Source organism: Ahaetulla prasina, chromosome 1, assembly GCF_028640845.1.
Source record: "Ahaetulla prasina isolate Xishuangbanna chromosome 1, ASM2864084v1, whole genome shotgun sequence".
Taxonomy (NCBI): domain Eukaryota; kingdom Metazoa; phylum Chordata; class Lepidosauria; order Squamata; family Colubridae; genus Ahaetulla; species Ahaetulla prasina.
In genome coordinates, this window is record NC_080539.1 from 148,177,614 (window position 1) to 148,198,772 (window position 21,159).

The 21,159-nt window shown below is 36.4% G+C and overlaps 1 protein-coding gene across 1 annotated transcript in view; it reads left to right on the top strand.

Annotated features, from left to right (window-relative positions):
• SNTG2 (syntrophin gamma 2) overlaps positions 1-21,159 on the top strand; it is a 305,949-nt gene that overhangs the window by 164,605 nt on the left and 120,185 nt on the right. Inside the window, exons 5-7 of the mRNA XM_058177752.1 lie at positions 1,162-1,205; positions 1,315-1,356; positions 20,945-21,032. Of these exons, the coding sequence (XP_058033735.1) occupies positions 1,162-1,205; positions 1,315-1,356; positions 20,945-21,032 (174 nt within the window). The remainder of the gene's footprint in view (positions 1-1,161; positions 1,206-1,314; positions 1,357-20,944; positions 21,033-21,159) is intronic.

A 21,159-nucleotide genomic window follows, 5' to 3' on the forward strand; every position in this document is an offset into this window, starting at 1 on the left:
TGTTATAGTTTATGTGAGTGGTATTATAGTTTATCCTTGGGCCTCAGGAGTTATACATTGTGGGTTTCTGTGTTTTTAATTCTTGTAAATGGTCCTGATTCACTTGAGCAAAATGTGGGCTGTATAAATCATATTGATAAATAATAATGCAAAATAGTTTTGTCTCTAGCTTGTTATATAGAAAATGCCAATTACTAAAGTAATGACACTTAGAAGCAAACATAAACATCCTGATTTTTTTTAAACCCCTCAAATATTTCGTAAAAGGCTTTCCATATTTGTGGTCCTGTTGGAAATGGAGGCATTGGTATTTATTGGTACACTGTGGATTAAGCACAATATGCTTTTTTCCTTTACTTAAAACTTTTACAATCCTTCACAGATATAATAACTGACAGTTCTTAGCTTTCACTATTTCATTCCCTTCCCAATTATTTATTTATTTATTTATTTATTTATTTGTCAAACACAACAGTATATATAAGTATAAGCATGAAATAACCATACGAATTGGATACAATCAAAGGGAACATTAGGACAGGAACTGTAGGCACGCTGGTGCTCTTATGCACACCTCTTACAGAAATATTCAGTAAAAATATTTAAAACACATGGAAATTTATATTCATATGTTGTAGTATAAGCCAATGAAACAAGAGTGTTATCTTCCAATAAGTAGTACAGCCATTTATGCCTCTTCAGTACATTATGAGTTGGCATTCATGTTAATTTTATTTTGCAGAAACGATGCAAATTATGAGCTGAACTAATACTTTGGTGGACTGGATTCAAGTTCACACTTAATTAAATTCCTACCGCATCTCCTTTGATTATTACATTTTATGTACATATTTTCAGGAAGAAAGAACAAAGGAAGCAGAATTCCTACTTTCCTATATTACCTGTGCTATTCAAAAATAAGAATCATGCTTCCTCCATATTTTAATGAAATCTATCATTAATGAGAAACAATAATTGTGTTCTTATAGGATAATATTTTGTTAATGAAAAGAAGCTTTCATAATTTTCTTAGAAACCATTTTTTTAGTGAATTACTGTGATGCTGTTTCAGGAACAACTGTCACAAAAACAACACTTTTGTAGCAGCGTAAACCATTTTAAGCCTCTCAAGTAATTTGTGATTTTTTTATAATTCTGCAGCAGACCAGTCAGGAATGCTATTTATTGGAGATGCCGTAATACAGGTCAGTTGATTCTATACACTTACTGTAAAGTAGGTTGCTTGTTAATGCTTATACTAAATGCTTCATATTGTTTGCCTAATGTTTCAAATAATCCCTTTATGATGTTTAGGTTAACGGCATAAGTGTAGAAGGCGCTACCCATGAAGAAGTGGTAAGTTGCACAGTGATTTCTTTGTCTTTCCCAGCTATGTGTCATAAATTGCTGTCTAGATTTCTTGATACATATTTTTCAATGCATTTTTCAGAAAAACTACAAAAACATTGATTGGTTTTCACAACATACACCCATATAATTTTCAGGCCTAGGTTTTTTTTTCTTTTCATGGAGTCTAGTGCTAAGCTTTCTATTCCTCCATGTAGTGACATAGCACATGCAAAAAGCACAACAAAGCATGGTTTATCCTCCTGAAAAAGGAAAAAACAAAAAGAAATTATGAGAAATGGTTAATAAAAGGCTATAAGCATTAATCATAAAAATGCTTTTAACTACCTCATCTTTATTGTCCTTTGTTAAGACACTGGGTTCATATTTTAGAAGTAATATTGCATTTCACAGGAGAGAAGAGAGGCAAGATTCAACATCTCATTATTTCACTATTGGGTCACTCATTCATTGTCTCCAACTACCTATCTAAATAATAGCATCCAGAAACTCAAAAGTCTGATTGCTGGGTTCCAGCCATCTGGAAAACGGAGGTCAGAAAAGGCTATCTCAAGTAATTTGAACTTTAAGCTGAGAACATGCTTCCATTTCAAATATGAATCCCAATGCTATACTTTATTTTACCTTTCATTCTTTATCCTTTTCTTTCTTATTCTTAGTTTCACTTCCAAGTGTAAATTGGAAGTGAATCTAATCCCACATATACTATTATTCTTCTGGTGTTGAGCTAATTTGCCTTTGAGAGGCATAGAAGACACATGTCCAAGGGACATCACACCTTCTCTGGAGTGGGCTCTTTTCCATTTGGTTGGTTTAATTTAAGCTTTAAATTATTTAAAATGTTTAACCAAATTTTAGGAATACAGGGCAGAGGGCTGCAGAGCCACATGCATGTTCTCCATTTATATAACAGAGCAGCAGGTTCCAGATTATTTTAAGAAGGCAACTAACTCAGAAGGAGAAAAATCAAGATAAAATGAACAAGGAAATTGAAACATAAAGTAAGTGGGATAAATGATATTCCATTGCAACAATTGTAGAATAGCCAACGATAGGTGTTGATTATGCCAGATGGGTGCCAAACATTATAAAGGTAATAATTATGTCCCCTGAATGATTCGGAGGAGTTCTAGGTTCAAGCTAAAAATCCTCTCTTCAGCAGCTCATGGCTTTGTGTTAGCCTAACTGATTTCACAGGTTTGTTGTTGCCAGGAAAGATAAGTCTTAAACTTCACTTAAATATAAGTGCTAACAGATGATAATATGGCACAGCCAATGTGCCATTTCATGTTTGCATGAAATGTAAGGAAACTATGAAATTGGTCAATCCTAAAAGGCTGAGTTTTCTGAATATACTTAATGATCTAACAAGTTTGGTGAAATGCTAGCTGAGTTAATGGGACAGAAAGGTGATTCTATTGATAGAATTCTAGGACAACGTAGGAGATTAAATGTAATGGTTAAAGGTGGTTAAAGGTGGTGACCTGGAAATCAGGAGACTGAATTGTAGTCCTGCTCTAGGCATGAATGCTACTGAGTGATTTTAGACTAGTCACTGTCTTTCATCCCAACTCATCTCATAGAGTTGCAGGGAAAATAGAAGGAGAAAGGAATATTAGGTATGTTCACTACCTTGAGTATTAAAGGAAGGATAAAAATATAACAAATAAAGTTAGACTGCAGAAAAAGTGGAATTACACCCAACCAAACTCTGTTGTTAGTATATAGTGCAATAGCTAGACCTTGCAACCCTGACCTTCAAAACCTTAATAGTTTATTGCCTGGCTTCTGAAGAATTCTATCCTTCCATATAAACTTAAAATTGTTATATAATTTCACCATCTTACAATGATATTAATGAGTATTCTGTCTTCTTAATATAATCTCTTTGTGAAACTCACATCTGAGAGAAGTGAGGTTTCTCCATTTCTTTTTTCTTTTGGATTAAATACATTAATTCATGCTGTGTTCAAATTGTATTACATAGTGATTTGATGGGTCTTTCATTGGATGCTGCTTACCCTGTCTAATTATTTTGTGTACCTGTATCATAATCACATATGTGTTTCGTGTTTTCACTTTTTATTTTGGGTATCATCATTTTTCAAATGATACCTTTCAAAATCCTTAGCTGATATAGTTACACTTTTATTTTAAGTACATCCACTCTTTTTGTAGCATAAGAATCACCTGAACCGCAAGATAGGCAGCAAATCAATTTGATAAATAAATAAATATATTTATAAAATAAATCAATGTGAAGCTTGATTTCATATCAGAGTCATTTCTTGTAGCTCCTTTTGAAAATGAAATTTGCAGTTCTCAAAAAGAATTTCTTTTGGTTCATTGTGTATAATTTCTGTAATATCTCTGCTATGGCAACCATTAATATTTTTCTCTGGAGAAAACAACACTGCATGGCATCACATTGCAAAAAAGTTTTTTTAAAAAAATATCCCCTTTTTTTAAAAAAAGCTTTTCTTTTGCTACAAATCACTTCATTTGACATGATAAGCACTTAATAACTGAAAAAAGTTATGCCCAATACATGATAATTTTATTCACATTACAAGCAGTTAAAATGATTATAGTAACTATTAGCAAGGATTAAATTTGAAACAATATATACAGCATTATTCTATTATGAACTGAATCAAACAATTTTGTGAAAGGAAGGCCCAAATCAGCAATTAATTCAAAATTGTCTTTTATTATTTCCTTCTTAAAATAATTAAGGTGTTGGGGGTGAAAATACCAGCAAAGATTGCTGGCAGCCTAACCTGCAGAAAGAGAAAAAAAATGCCTACAAATGTAACTTGTAAGCCTTTCTGTCTTACAAGTTACAGTGATGCAAAGGCATAGATTCCTATTCATTCTCCTACAAAAAATAGCTATGCTCGATAGTTATACAGTTATGCCCTATGGAGCTCGGAATGGGGAAGGGCTGTGGACTATGAGGTCCTTCCTAGCAGGGCTCCTGAGGAGAAAAAGCAGTGGGAACAACTTGCGACCTTCCTTGCTGTCTTCTCCATTGATTTTTTTTTATTCGCATTTATATCCCACCCTTCTCGGAAGACTCAGGGTGGCTTACACTATGTTAAGCAATAGTCGTCATCCATTTGTATATTATATACAAAGTCAACTTATTGCCCCAACAATCTGGGTCCTCATTTTACCTACCTTATAAAGGATGGAAGGCTGAGTCAACCTTGGGCCTGGTGGGACTTGAACCTGCAGTAATTGCAAGCAGATGTGTTAATAACAGACTGTCTTAGCAGTCTGAGCCACCAGAGGCCCCTGGTGCTCTGGTGGCTTGCAGAAAAGTCACAAATGGTGATCATTTGACGGTGGCTCATTGTGAATATGTTATTGTTGAGTTGGGCACCCCAGTGCCTGAATTATGTATAATCACATGATCACTGCAATTCCAAAGAATCTGATGTAAGTTTCCCTCATTCAGCACACTCATAACTTTGAACAATCATTGAATGAGCAATCATAACCCAAGGACCATCTGTATAAAAAATAAGAAAACATACAGCAGTATCAGACTTTCAAGGTTTTCTTATAGTAGCCAAACTAAATACAAGTAGTTTATTTAAAAACTATAATTAGTTTTTAAAGTGTGGTAAAGATGGCTAAGGTGCATTCATCATGGCCTCCCTTGATCTCTTAGTGGCTTTTGATTCCATCAGTTCTTATATCCCTGACTGACAAAAGGGATTAGGAGATTAGAAGTGCAATATGGCAGTAGCTCTGTTCTCTCCTCCATTGTTCCTTTCTTGTTCCACTTGACATTAGTAGAGAGAGAGAGAAGTCCAGTCCTAAGCCCCCTAACATGTAAATTAGCAAAGGGCTCTACTCTCCCTGCTCCTTTTTATGTATACCTTGAAATTGCTACTCAGAGGGACTCGATTATACTCTGGGTTGACCACATTATTGTCTGGAGGCTATGCCAGCCTAGTAAAAGGCTCAAGCTCAAGCCTGACAAGTCCGAACGGTTATGGTTTGGGGACCTCTCTGATTTGAGCGTTTGTCATTTTTGGCTCTGAAATATGTATCATTTTCCGAGGTCCTCCTTGTCTTTGGCTTCTGTTCAAGAACTAGGAAACAACTCTAGCTGGAGGGCTAGCGAGGAGGGCTTTTGCACAGTTCCATCTTTGGTGCCAATTGCTCCTTTTCCTAGATTGGGAGCCATGCTTATTGTCAGTCATAATTTGGTTACCATCTATCAGCAGTACAATAGTGCGCTTTAAATGGAGTTGCCCTTGAAAATCCTCAGAAGCTGCCAATGATCCAGAATGCAAGGCATAGATAGATAATGGGAATTCTCAATTCAACCATGTAACATACTCCATAAGTTGACTAGCTTCTAGTAGACTTCTGGGTTTAATTGAAGATGCTGGTTATCAGCTATACAGTCCTTCGTGGTTTAGGGCAGGACTTTCTGTCTCCTATTATTTTTGTTGTTTCTGTGAGTTCTGGCAGAGGAAGGTGTCTTCTACATTCCCTCTATTAAACAATGCCATGTAATAGCAGCAGGAATTATGTCTTCTCTGTTGAAATACCGGTCCTATGGAACCTGAACATAACCCCTGAGATTCAGATAGCCCCAACCCTTCTATTTTATCTAAGGCCTTAAAGACCAGACTCTTCCCCCAAGTTTTGGTTCTTGATGGGCTGATTGGTTATTTGTTGAGTTTGCTGTGTTGATAAAATGTTGCTTTAATTGTTTTTTAAAATTATTATTGGGTTTATTTTATTTATTGTTAGCCAATGTTTATCGGGCAATAATGTTAATCTGTTAAACAAATTTATAAGCAAGTAAGCTAATAGTGCATTTGTGAAAATCAGTTTACATATGAATCTAGTTATGAGGTTTTTTTCTTTTTTCCTCCTGTGCTGTGATTTACTTTAACTTATTATGTATTGTTCTTTTCCTATGCTTTACCCTAAAATGGAACAATATGATGGCATTTGTGTGTATTTCTCTGTGTGTGTGTGTGTGTGTTTGTGTCTATGATGTGATGTCTTCCAATCAGTTATTGCTCATTGTGCAAATAATCAGCGTTTCCTATTGATACTTTTATAAAATGTGATGCTTTAATCAACAGGTATCACTGATGCTTCCATCCCATGCTTTTCTCCTGTATAGATCAGTATACATCTGCTGTGCTTCAGTGGCACGGTTCTTATTTATTCTACCCAGGTTTTCTTTTCATTTCATTCTTTCTGACCAAACTTGCCCTGTACACAGATTTCACTATAAAATTGACATTCTTCACCTAAAAATATGTTGGTTATATCACTATCCAGTCCTTTGAATAAAACAGTTGCTTTAAATGGCAGTCAGAAGATGTAAAATTGAGCAAAAGTAACCCTGTGATAAGATGTCACTTTCATTTTGAAGAGTTCAACAAACATCCCAATTCACTGGGTACATTTTTCATTTGCTAAAGAGCATTCACAAAAACAGAATATGACGAGACAATTTGGTTGGAAGTATGTACTCCTTCACTGTTCAGCTTCTCTGTAGTAATTTTCAAATTGAAATGGTTTCTGAACCTCTCTCTTATACTCACTCGTTTTGTTTATTACATAACATAGAGTTCATTTTATAACAAAGGATACATATCAAAAATGAAAACCACATAGGTAAAGAAAAAGTTTAATCAGTGTGTCCATAATATAACAGTGAAATGAAAGCAAGATTTTGAGGGAGAAGGGCAAAATTAAATTTCACAAACAGCAGAATAAATTTAGAGTCTCTGAAACCTTTGTTGTATTGCAACCCTCCAAAATGACAATTAAGTAACTTCTTCCTATACAAATCTGAAATGGAATTGAGACTGGGGCTCAGCAACAAATAAATACACCACCCATCACAAGTAGTTGTATCAACATTGAGAAAGATATGGGTACTTAGAACATTTTTTTAAAGGAATGTTTATGCATTTCCTCACATTCTAAAGCATGTCTTTCAAGGTTCTATAGAACTTTAGTAAGTATACTCCAAATACTAAATATGAGAAAGAGCTCAGCCTTCCATCTTTCCAAGGTCACTAAAATGAGCCCAGCCCAGATTGTTGGGAGCAACATGCTGACATTATAGACCTCTCAGAAAGTGCTGTAAATATAAGTTTAAGTGCTATTGCTATTATTATTTTGTTAAACATTTATCGACTAAATTTATGGATCAAAACTTACAAGTAATAATCCTTGCTGTTAGCATGGAATGATGCATGTGGTTTGGGTTAACACTTTCTTAATAAAAAGCATTATTTTAAAAGATGCTTATGAAGGATAACAGAGGCCAATAAGCGACTCATAGGATGATTATCAATGCTTATAGAGAACTATGATTTCGAAGATAAAATGGCAAAATGTTAAGCAGCATGACTACAAACTTGAAAATAAATTCCTAATTAGGTGTGTCTGATTGGAAAAATTAAGCATATTAAGTTATACTTAACTGGTGAAAAAGAAAAGTAAGGAGATTAATTGTTTGTACCTTGGAAGAAAGTTTTCAGAAGATGAGAAAATAGCTAGAGAAATATGAAGACATGCAAATGCTTCTTGAAAGAAAGTGGTCTTTTCTGAGAATGAATGTATAGTCGAAGAAACTAAAATATGTATTGTAGGTGCTCCTACTCACTTTATTATATGAAAGTGAGAGCTGGGTGTGTCAGAAGAAACAAAAGTAAGTCACCTGCTGTGGAAATGAAGTACAACCAAAAAAAGTTATGATCAATGGTTGATGAATTAACATGATTGTAATCAAAAGTGAAAGAAAGGTATACTGAGGTTTGATCTTACAGATAAAATGAATAGCATGAAATTGCAAGTAAAATATATGAAAGAAGAGTATAAGGAGAGAGGGAGAAATATTGAGATTTAGAAGGTAGTGAATCAATTGTGTTGATGTTTCATTAAGTTTATTAATGATGGTTTGAAAACAATGCAGTTGATGAAATGGGTATGGATGTGATGGAAGGAGGGAGTACAAAGGTAGAAAATTTTGGAACAATACAATAAATGGCATTGCAGTAAATTAAATCAGGTACATTTTCCCTTTTGGCTTATCTTTTTCAATTTATTTTGCTTACTAATACTTACTCTCTCTTGAGTGCTTTGTAAAATGTTGCTTATTACAAAAGGGAATAGTGTGTGTGTGTGTGTGAGAGAGAGAGAGAGAGAGAAATATGCACGCCTTTTTTTCAATTTTTTCCATATTTACTTTTCTTTGTGCATTGTTGAGTAGACACATTGGCAGATAGTATTCATTGCTGCCCATCTGTGCTTTCATGGAATCCATTTGGACAGACCCTATATTTGTTTTGACTGAAATCCATGGTGGATTTTATAGCCTGAGTTGTTTAATCCTTATCAATATTTTTCAACATTTCTTTTGCAAAATAAGTATCCAGCATTTGGAATTTATTCTGTGTGTATCAAAAATATAACAGAAACTACGATTTCTTTACTTTCTTGGAAATTTCTTCACACTCAGTTTTGTTTTGACCAAAGTATTGTAGTCCTTTTAGAACTGAGGAGTCATTTGGTCAAGAAAATTTCTAATATATCCTGGCATCACAGCCATTGGAGATGAGAGTGCAACATTCTAAAATTCCTTAACTGACAACAAAAAAATATTATATCTATGGCCATTGGCTTAGTATACAAACTCTTTACACTGTTGTCAATTCTATCCCCTCTCTTGTTTTCAAACTGTAGCATTTTGTTTCATGGGTTTCTTATCAAACACATTTTTGTCACATTTTGGCTTGCTATCTCCATTCTAAATCTAAGCTGCAGGTTATGAAATAGGATCAAGTAAGCTTGTGAGTTCTGTCTGTATCCTGCAGCAATACCTCTATTTATCATCTCTACCTTTCGATGTGCATGTCTATCTGTGTGTGTGTGTTTTAAAACATTTAAGGGTATATTGTGTTACTGATAGGAAAGCATTCTTTGCTTGCAAGTTTGCTGTGTTACCAATCACTCTGCTCTCCGACTACCCCGAATGCTGCTGGCACTTTCTGCAGAAAGGGACATACCACGATGATGAGAACCCATTCATTTTTTTGTGTGGAGTCTTTTGGTTAATAGTACAAGTGATTGCTATTGCCTTTTGATTTAGAATAAGAAATAAAAGGAACCTTTATAAAGCAGAGGTTAATTAATTTCATTATTAGTTGGTGCTTGAGGATAAACTATCTCAAAAGTTGACAAAAAGGAGCTATGGTCTTATCCAACAAATTACCATTTATAACAAAGAGAGATTTGATGCCGTTGGTTTTCTGATGATATTTCTTAGCTACCAACCAACTAGGTACTGTGTCCACTTCAGTACCCAGAATAAAATGTGTGTGAGTCTTCATCAGTCTGCTTTAAAATCCCAAGATACCAAATGAACCAAATGTCCAGCTTTAGTGAGTAAGGAAATTTCTGAATATAGTGTTCTTTTGAAGTGATAGAGAAATAGATGTCTCTTTTAATAACCTAAGCCAGAAATTTATTAATTTTTATTTTCAATTGGAGGATGTACTGCATGTGTTTCTTATAGCCTCAATGTATGCTTTTGGTCAAACTTTACATTTTTGCATATATAAAGATGCTTTGTTCCGTCATGGTCTTTTAAACAGTAATGCATCACTTCCCCATTAGAATTTTTTTGACATACATATTAAGTTAGTATCTTCATTTTTGGGTACATGATCTGGCCATTTAGCTATAATGGAGATTGGCTTTTATTTGTCTCTGCAGAACTAAGATTAATCTGTTTGGGACAAATCCATGAAGATATCTCACAGTCAGAATTGCATTCAGCTTATTTACAAAATAATTGCTAATTATCTGCTTTAGAATTATCCTAGTATTATTAGTTGGTTTTTTAAAATCTTCTCTTCCCCCCCCCCCCACTTTTTGAAGACTAATGATATACAGACTTTATCAATTGGAATATTGCATTGGCAAGAATAAAATTGCTTGGCCCTTACTAGCTTCCATGTATAGAAATCTCATTCATTTAGGAAACACCTCTCAGAATACTGGATATAGTAGCACTATAAGGAAAGAATTGATTGAGTGTCCATTTATAATATTGGCATTCTATATATATACTTTCTTAGCTTAGTGAAAAGCTTGCATACTGTTATGCTGTGAATGTTGCCTTGTTTGTAGTTATTTCCAGTGATTATTTGATGACGTCCCATCAAATTGGTGTTGGTTCTTAACAATCACATGCTGATCTATTCCTAACCTGGTTCTTCAGATGTTCAAATAGCCCATTCATCTCCACTTTAACCGAACCCATCCACCTCCTTGCTGCTGTTTGTCTTTCTTTCCTCTTTTCCCCAGCATTAAAGCCTTCTTCAGAAGCCTATCTGTTCATATAACGTTTCTGAAGTAAGATAATTTGAGGCTGGTCTTTTGTGCTTCAAGTGAGATGAGATCTCTGAGATGATTTGTTTCATGATCCATTTGCTTGCTTGTTTTCCTGACCATATTATTCTCAGGTCTTTTCTCCAGCACCAAATTTCAAAAGAATCCATATTTCTTCTATCCTGCCTCTTCAACTTTCACTTCCATAGAATGTCAGCGGAAACACCATTGCCTGCATTTTTCTGATTTTTATAGAAACATCCAAGCCTCTGCGCAATTTTTCCATGGCTTTCATGATTATTTTAATAGGTATTATATCTGTAGGATATTTCTTGACTGCTTGTTTTTTTACTGCCGATGACTGTTCCTAAAAGGCAGAACCACATAGTTTGAATGCATTTTAGGGTATGATATAATTACTCTACATGACAATACTATAAATTCCCAGAATTAAGATGAATAGACAATTCCTCAATTAACTAAAATATTAATAACTCATAAAAGAGGTTATCTGCCCATCTCACCAAATTCAGTAGGCTAGACTTTCCCCACAAGCATTGGGTTATGCTATGAGCCATGGTGGCTCAGTAGTTAGAATGCAGTGCTGCAGGCTACTTCTGTTGACTGCCGGCTGACCAAAGTTTGGAGTTCAATTCTGATGAGGCTCAAAGTTGACTCAGCCTTCCATCCTTCCAAGGTGGGTAAAATGAGGATCCAGATTGTTGGGTGCAATAGGCTGACTCTGTAAACCGCTTAGAGAGGGTTGTGAAGCAGTGTGTAAATCTAAGTGCTATTGCTATTAATCTGCCATTGTTCATAACTTTTTAATATTTTGTTTGTTTCATTTATGACTATGGATACTGTATGAAACGATTTTGTATGTGTATCATGCAAAGGCTTAGTATTGCTTGGATACATTATTAAAGTATCTGTAGAGGATTATGGGAATTACCTTGAAGAAGAAATTCAAAAAGATATGTACAACCAACTTGCTGAAAGAATTGACAGGGTGAAAAAGGAGCTCAAGATTGTCTTGCCTTGATCTTCTTCGGTATAAGAAGGGAAGACTGAATCTTTGTCAAGCTTTCAAGATTCTGTTATTATATTTCTTAACAATAAAATGGAGCTCCGATAATCCTTGTAGAGTCTTGTTACCTGACTTGGCCTTCTTGAAAGGTCTGAGGTCATCCTAGAGTTATTTATTTGAAGTTAATACTAACAATGAAATGCCAAGGACCATACAGTTATCATATATCTGAAATATCATATCTGCTTTCACCAAGACTGACTAATTTGAAATTGTGCTTTATTATCATGACATAAATTGCTAAAATTGGGCAAAAAGTTGTAAATGATGTTTTAAAATTAATGAATTATTCTGTGCTATCTGATTAAATTATAATTAGTGGCATGATTTACCATAAAATTATAACTTGTTGCTGCAGCACACCAACATGAATTTTTATATTTTCCTTGGTTAGTCACAAAAGTGCTTAAGAGCCACACTCCTTTCAATTACACTCTTTCCCCCAGAAACTTAAAAAGCTTCAGATGCAGATTTGAAGGCTTCATTACCATAACATTAGCAAAGAGAGGGGCAAAGTGATTAGGTGATGTTGGTGGCCTAGAGAGAAAATATCAATTCATTCCACCTTTAAAATGGATATTAATGAAGTTCAGAAAGCCACATTTGTCAGTCTGGAAAGATTAGAAAATAAATATCTTTTTCATTAAACATGGACAAAACCTCAACCAGCATTTTTTTAAACTTTTTCTTTAATCATTTATAAACAAATTGACTGTCTTATAATTCCCATAATATTTAGAGATAATTTCCTCTCCAAAAAGCTGAATTGTTTTAATGCATCATCCAATTTATTCAATGTTATGTGAAATGAGTGTTCCAAATTTTCCTCATCCCATGTGCATTCTATGTTCCTCTGTTTATACTTGACATTGAACAGAAGGAATTTTTGTAGAATTAAACATTTAAATTCCTTATATTGCTGAAAATGCCATGTCATTCTTATAGTGCTAAATAGATAAGAGAATAGATCTTTTGAAAAATATAAAATATAACAGACAATACGTCTGATATAAATAGATTGGGGAAGGGAGGGAGGGATGAAGGAAGGAGAAATTATTTGTAACAGATGGTTCAGAATGCACAAATAAGTGAACTAAGTGTACCACTGTGTCACACTGTATCTATAGGCAACATCAGTGGTGGGATTCAATTTCTTTTTACTCCCGTTCTGTGGGCATGGCATGGCGCGTGGTGGGCATGGCAGGGGAATGAAACTGTAAAATCTCCATTCCCACCCCACTCCAAGGGAAGAATACTGTAAAATCTCTATTCCCTCCACACTCCAGGGGAAGGTTTCTGAAAAATCACCATTTCCTCCCAATCAGCTGGAACTGAGGAAGCAGAGAATAGATGAAGGCAGGGCCAGTCAGAGGTGGAATTTACTGGTTCTCCGAACTACTCAAAATTTCCATTACCAGTTCTCCAGAACTGTTCAGAACCTGGACAACATCTTAAACAGGGACGTGCTGAGGATTTTGTTCAATATCTGTCTGATAAAATCGCTCAGATTCGGGATGGCTTGGACACTGATTGGATAGATTCAGGTGGGATGGCGGAGACGAGTCTTGAGAATGTTATCTGGGCTGAGTTCGATCCTGTGACTCCTGAGGACATGGACAGGTTGTTGGGTAGGCTGAACTCCACCACATGTTTATTGGACCCGTGTCCCTCCTGGATGGTGCTGGCCACCCGGGAGGTTACACGAGGCTGGCTCCAGGAAGTTACCAACGCTTCTTTGTTGGAGGGTGTTTTCCCTGCCGCTTTGAAAGAGGCGATGGTGAGGCCCCTCCTTAAGAAGCCCTCCCTGGACCCGGCTATTTTAGCGAACTATCGTCCAGTCTCCAACCTTCGCTTTTTAGCGAAGGTTGTTGAGAGTGTGGTGGCATATCAGCTTCCTCAGCACCTGGAGGAATCTGTCTATCTGGACCCGTTCCAGTCCGGCTTCAGGCCTGGATACAGCACTGAGATGGCTTTGGTCGCGTTGGTGGATGACCTCTGGAGGGCCAGGGACAGGGGATGTTCCTCGGTCCTGGTCCTTTTAGATCTCTCGGCGGCTTTTGATACCATTGACCATGGTTGGAGGGATTGGGGGTGGGAGGCACCATTTATCGGTGGTTCTCCTCCTATCTCTCTGACCGTTCGCAGACGGTGTTGGCAGGGGGCAAAGATCGACTTCTAGGCTCCTCACTTGTGGGGTGCCACAGGGGTTGGTTCTCTCGCCTCTCCTGTTCAACATCTACATGAAGCCGCTGGGTGAGGTTATCCGTGGGTTCGGGGTGGATTATCATCTGTACGCTGATGATACGCAGCTGTACATTTCCACCCCGAACCACCCCAACGAAGCTGTCGAGGTGATGGGCCGGTGCCTTGAGGCCGTGCGGGTCTGGATGGGGAGGAACAGGCTCCAACTCAACCCTTCCAAGACAGAGTGGCTGTGGGTACCGGCGTCCCGGTACAGTCAGCTTACACCATCGCTGACTGTGGGGGAGGAAGTACTGACCCCCAGGGAGGGAGTGCGCAACTTAGGCGTCCTCCTGGACGATCGGCTGTCCTTAGAGAACCATTTGACAGCCGTCGCCAGGGGAGCATTCTATCAGGTCCATCTGATTCGCCAGTTGCGCCCCTTCCTTGACCGTGACGCCTTGCGCACAGTCACTCACGCCCTCGTCACTTCCCGCCTGGACTATTGCAATGCTCTCTACATGGGGCTCCCCTTGAAGAGCACCTGGAGGCTCCAGTTAGTCCAGAATGCGGCCGCGCGGGTGATAGAGGGAGCACCGCGTTGCTCCCATATAACACCTATCCTGCGCGGCCTGCACTGGCTACCGGTAGTCTTTCAGGTGCAATTCAAGGTTTTGGTGACCACCTTTAAAGCGCTCCATGGCTTAGGACCGGGATACATTCGAGACCATCTTCTGCTGCCGATTGCCTCCCAACGACCTGTGTGCTCCCACAGAGTGGGCCTCCTCAGGGTGCCGTCGACCAAACAATGTAGGTTGGCGGCCCCCAGGGGGAGGGCCTTTTCTGTGGCGGCACCAGCCCTGTGGAACGAGCTCCCTCCAGGATTACGACAACTACCCGACCTCTGGACCTTCAGACGGGAACTGAAGACTCTATTGTTTCAGCGTGCAGGACTAGCCTAAGATAAAAGGTCTTAGCATATTTTAATGGGGGTTTTATAGGTTTTTTATTTTTTAGTGATCAGGCCATGATATTATCTAGTTTTAATTGGGTTTTAATGTTTATTTATTGTACTGTTTTAATATGCCTGTGAACCGCCCTGAGTCCTACGGGAGATGGTGCGGTATATAAGTTCGATTAATAAATAAATAAATAAAAAATAAATTAAAGCAGGTGTCTCTTTTCCCAGGATTGTGCAGCTGCACAAGTATCAAGGCACAACTGTTTTAAGGAGTTGCCCAAATGTTTTATATTAAGGTATCTTTTCACTTGTAGCGCTGAATATTCCCCTTCCCCTTTTAAATGAGATGTAGAGATTTTGATCCAGGCGAGATCCATCTATATCCAGACAGAAGGGATTATCCAATTAAATCAATGACCTTTTCCTTGGAAAATATCAGAATAATGTACAATTATTCAGTCTCTTTCTTGCACAGAGTGCAAAAGATGTGCCCAAATGAGTCATGGAAAAATAAAATACAAAATGCAAATAAAGAATTAACCAAAACGATCTAACAAATCTAACGATCTAACAAAATGATTCAACAAATCAGTAGCAAATATGTCTCCTCACAGGTACAAGAATGTTCAGGCATACTAATACTCTTTTAGTTAATACTAATACTCCTTTAGTTAAGACAACTCCTTACCACAAATAACAAATTCCCAGAAGCCTCAAAGTTGTATTGCTTACAAAAAACATATTCTTTGAGCTTATAACTTGGCATCCTTTATGTCAATTTAACAACTAATCCAGTACAATTTGCCTCACATATAGCAAGTTTTAAAATGCTGAAAATAGAGATATTTACTTTCTCTCCCATTTTTAGACAAGCACTTCACATATTTCTATACTGCTATCTAATTATTCACAATTGCGGAAGAAAACAATATTTCTTTAACACGACAAGTTCCATGCAATAGTTCAAAAGCCATTAAGGTTTACTGTTCCACTAAATTTTTTGGCAATTTACCAAGTTATAAAAGGCTAAGTCAACTTCAGTCTGAAGCTGAAATATTGTCAGTAGTCCCAGAATATCTATGTTGCAAATAATAGAAGACTTTTAAAGACTGTATGCAGAAATAAGAATATAAAATTAATGTATTTGACCAAGGTTATTATGGGTTGTTATTTTGGCGGACTTCTTAATTGCGATTCAATGACAATGGTTATTTCTGGTAATGCTTTTTTTTTATTTTAGAGTGGGACTAAATTTGGATTATTTGAAGAGTGGAAAGAGGGGGATTTGTTTAAAGGAAAAGGGTGGATTCAGATTGGGTGTAATAGATACAATTTGTCATACTTATGTTGTAATTTTTGATAACCCCTATCTTTTGCTATTTAATTGGAAGAGATGAGGTTTTCAAGATGGGTTCACAGAAACCTGGGGGAAAGAGGGAACGTATGGAATGAAGAGTTGTTTGATTTTATAGACAGTGCTCTACTTAGGAACAAATTTATTCTGAGTTGCTGTTTGTAAATATGTTTTGTTTGCAAGTCCAAACAAACGTGTGTATGTGCACACTGCAAACTTACATTCTACCAACCTCTGGCACCTTCTGAGTTGAGGTTTCAGACAGGTTTTTTTTTTTTTGTTTACATTTATACCCCGCCCTTCTCCGAAGACTCAGGGCGGCTTACAATGTATAAGGCAATAGTCTCATTCTATTTGTATATTTTTTACAAAGTCAACTTATTGCCCCCCCAACAATCTGGGTCCTCATTTTACCTACCTTATAAACGGTGGAAGGCTGAGTCAACCTTGGGTCGGGCTCGAACCTGCAGTAATTGCAGGCTTTGTGTTCTAATAACAGGCTTCTCTATTGCCTGAGCTATCCCGGCCCCTAAGTTGGTTCATATTGGCAAAAGTTTGTAGCTCAGAAGTTCATAAGTAGTTTAATGCATTTAATTTAGGATGTAGTAATAAGTTTTTAATCTTAACTAAACTTGCTGAGGATGAAGGGGGTTTCCTTTTTCTATATTTCTACTTTCATCTTTTTCTTTTTTTCTGCACCTTTTTATTATTATTTATATAAAAATATTTATTTTTTCTTTAATGTAGTTTCACTTATATAATATAATTGCTAATGAAATTATTGAAAAAATAATAATTTTGAAGTCAAAGATGGTTCATAAAAACAGAAGACTTTTCCACAAAGAAATAAACAAACCTATTTTAATTAAATCCACTTCATAGGTTGATTTGTAGAAAACAAATATTGAGTAGAAGGCCAAATTACAAATACAATAACAGGGTTCTTTTTCAAATATAACTTTCCCTCAAACCTCTTCTTTGTCCAAAATGAATATCTGCCAATAGAAATCAAGAAGTCACATGATCTCAAACAACATCCTAAACTCTGTGCACTTACAGTACATTTTCCACACAATACATTTTATTGTTTTTCAAAATCTACATTTGAATAAGGAAGATGGGTAAAATTAATGAAGATCTTCATATTGTGTAGTGAAGTTTGAGTCCTTGATGTTATATTTCATAACATTAATTACTGAGGTGCTATTCTTAGCTACTGATTTCCTGGGTTTGTGGGGTTGAAATGAACATGAACAACTTGACCATCAACTAGTCAAATTGAAGGAGCAATATACTGTAGATAACAATGTTCAGAAAAGAGTCATGGTGATACTTAATTTTCAATCAATATAATAAAAATTATTACATTATTAGCTCAGCATTCAACACCATCATTCCTGAACAACTCCTCTCTAAACTGACTCAGCTAGCTGTGCCTGACCACATTTGTAGATGGATTATAAACTTTCTAATGATTAGGAAGCAGCAGGTGAAGCTAGGGAAAATCACATGGAACACCCATTCAAATAGCACAGGAGCCTCCCAGGGCTGTCTGCTCTCTCCATTACTGTTCTCTTCTTTGATTGTATCTCAAAGGATCCCTCTGTTAAAGTATTGAGGTATGTAGATGATACAACAGTCATTGGTCTCATTCAAGACAATGATGAGTCTGCATATAGACAGGAGATAGATCAACTGGCCCTGTGGTGCAGCCAGAACAATCAGGTTCGTATGTGCGAGGGGAACCTTTACCTTTAATATTAGAAGCATCATTAAAAAGACACAAAAAAGAATGTTCATCCTGCCTCAACTCAGAAAGCTCAGATTGCCCAAGGATCTGCTGATACAGTTCTACAGAGGAATTATTGAGTCTCTCATTTGTACCACAGTAACTTTCTGGTTCGGCACAGCAACCAAACAGGACAGGAACAGACTTCAATGGATAGTTAGGACTGCAGAAAAAACAGTCACAACCAGCCTGCCTTCCAATGAGGATCTGTATACTGCAAGAACCAGAAAGAAGGCTGAGAAACCTCACATCCTGGACATAATCTATTTCAACTTCTTCCCTCAGGACATCGCTATAGGGCATTGTATGCTGAAACAACCAGACATAAAGATATTTTTCCCCTCGTGCCATCACTCTACTGAACACTTAATTCCCACAGCACTGTATCATTTCTCATATTTTCTCGTCTTTTCATCTTTTTTACTATCTTCTATTGGGGTTTTTTAATGATTTATCCATTGTTGTTTGTAACTTATGATTAATGATTGTAACTATGATTATTACCTTTGACCTATTATTTGCTGTTTATATGTATACTGAGAGCTTATGCACCGGAGACAAATTCCTTGTGTGTCCTATCACACTTGGCCAATGAAGAATTTTATTCTTTTCTATCCTGTCCTGTCCTGTTTGTCCTAGCCTAGCCTAGCCTAGCCTAGCCTAGCCTGCTTATAAAGGGATAAATCAATGCGGATTCTATTGAATTACCAGTTTATCCACACTAGTTTATTTGATGATATAAAGATAGTTTTCCCAGATGGTCCTTGTCCATATGCACGTATTCAGTTTTATTTCATTTTTAACTTTTTGTGGGTTTGCATTTTTTTATGAATCCTTCTTTTTTTTGTAGAAATATACATCTTATAGATGGCTCACTTGAGGCCTTTCCTAATAATTGTACTGTCTCATAGTTTATATTACAGTGATGTTTTCATTTCCAGTAACACAGGTTGCCATCATTGCCTAACTTAATGTGGGTTTTTCTCTCTGTGTCTTAAGAAAAAGAGCCCTGATATAGGAAATACATCAAATGTTTTCATTCAGAAGCCCCATTTATGCTTGGTTTGTTTAATTAAATGACAACATTTTGCAGAAGGGCAGCAATCATACCAGATACTAGGCAACTTCCAAAAAAATCCCCTAATATTTCAATATATATGTAGGAATTCAGGCAATTATAGTCAGAACAGATTTTAAGAACTTTAAGTTATCTATCTCAGATCTAAGTCTAGATGTTCATTTAAGAAGTGTAACACATAGTCAGTTGAAATACTTAAGAGTATTAAGAGACAGAATTATGGACATGAATATACCTGGATTGCCCATATCTTAAAGGCAAATCTGAAATCTGAAGATTGCTTTTAATGGTTGCCTCCCACCGACCCGTGCGCTCTCACAGGGAGGGACTCCTTAGGGTGCCGTCCACCAGGCAGTGCCGACTGGCGACACCCAGGGGAAGGGCCTTCTCTGTGGGGGCTCCCACCCTCTGGAATGAACTTCCCCCAAGACTCCGCCAACTTCCTGACCTTCGAACCTTCCGCCGCGAGCTTAAAACACATCTATTTATCTGTGCAGGACTGGACTAGAATTTTAATTTTAAATTTAATTTTAATGGGGTTTTTATCATTTTAATTGTAATTTTAAATTTTGGCCTATTTAAATAAGTTTTTTAATTTAGTGTTTTATCTTGTATTATATTTGTATTTTTATCGGGCTGTAAACCGCCCTGAGTCCTTCGGGAGATAGGGCGGTATAAAAATTTGATTAAATAAATAAATAAATAAATAAATAAAATGGTTGGTTGAGCAGTGATGAGATAGGTTATCAAATTTGGGCTAATACATTAACTGGGACTTTTCACTAATATAAAAATAGCAGTTTCTTCTGTAAGGAGACAATACATTTTGCATTTAACATACTCTGTGTGATTAAGTGAGGATACTTGGCCAGCACTTGCTGCCAATTGAATGGTACTAGTAATATTATAAATATTATCGTAAGTGCTCATTGCTTTTGAATTTTGTAATTCAAAGTGAAATTTTATTTTGAAATAAAGGATTAAGTATAGATAAGGAAAAAATACACACATGCACACACACGCATGCATGCACACTTGGTATAAAGAAGCTTGTCAAGAATCTTCTACTTAGGTATTTACTGTTTTTGCTGCTGTATAATTTAGTGTGAAATCAAACTGAGTTTAAATTTTACTTCACTGCAAATGTGTCAAGTTACTATTCAAATGATTGGCAAATCATTAATATTTAATATATATATTAATATTCTTTGTTCCCAAATGTTAAATTTCTAGGAACAACAATTTATAGGAAAGTGTAACTCAGCATTCTTATATTCTTTGCATGCAGCCAGAATCATACTGTAGATTCTGCCAGGATTTAATAATCTAACCAGAGTGGAGAACTTTTAAATCTCATAAATTTGGGATTTTAAAAATATAAGCATACATTTATATTGGTTCAATCTCACACTGAAATTAAAACATTTTCCTTTAGCTAGATTGTCTTCTGTTACATAAGAAACGACTTTGAAATTTTGCATTTATTTGTTTGCTTGTTTTTGCTGTGTAGGAACTAAGAATGTTTTTCACATTTTTAATTTTCATCTCTTCCTTAGTGGTGGATAGACTTAAGCTTTATAATTGTTGTAGTTTGATCCTCAAGATAATCTTCATTCCAATGATAAAGTTGAATATTGAATTCCTGACACATCTAGTGAGAATGCAGCTTTTTGATGTACATTATTTTGCTCTCCGTGGCCGGTTCTTTGGTATAAAGTAGCTGTTATTTATCACACTGACAGGTGCAACTACTGCGAAATGCTGGCGATGAAGTTGCCATCACCGTTCAATACCTCAGGGAAGTACCATCATTTCTAAAGCTCCCATTGGGTAAGGGGAAATTAACAGATATCTGTAAAATGTTTTCTGGGGCAACATTTCTTATAACAAATAGACACTTCTTCATACCTAATACATCTTTCATGAGTACTTTATTTAAGGAAAGCTTGTAGATCAA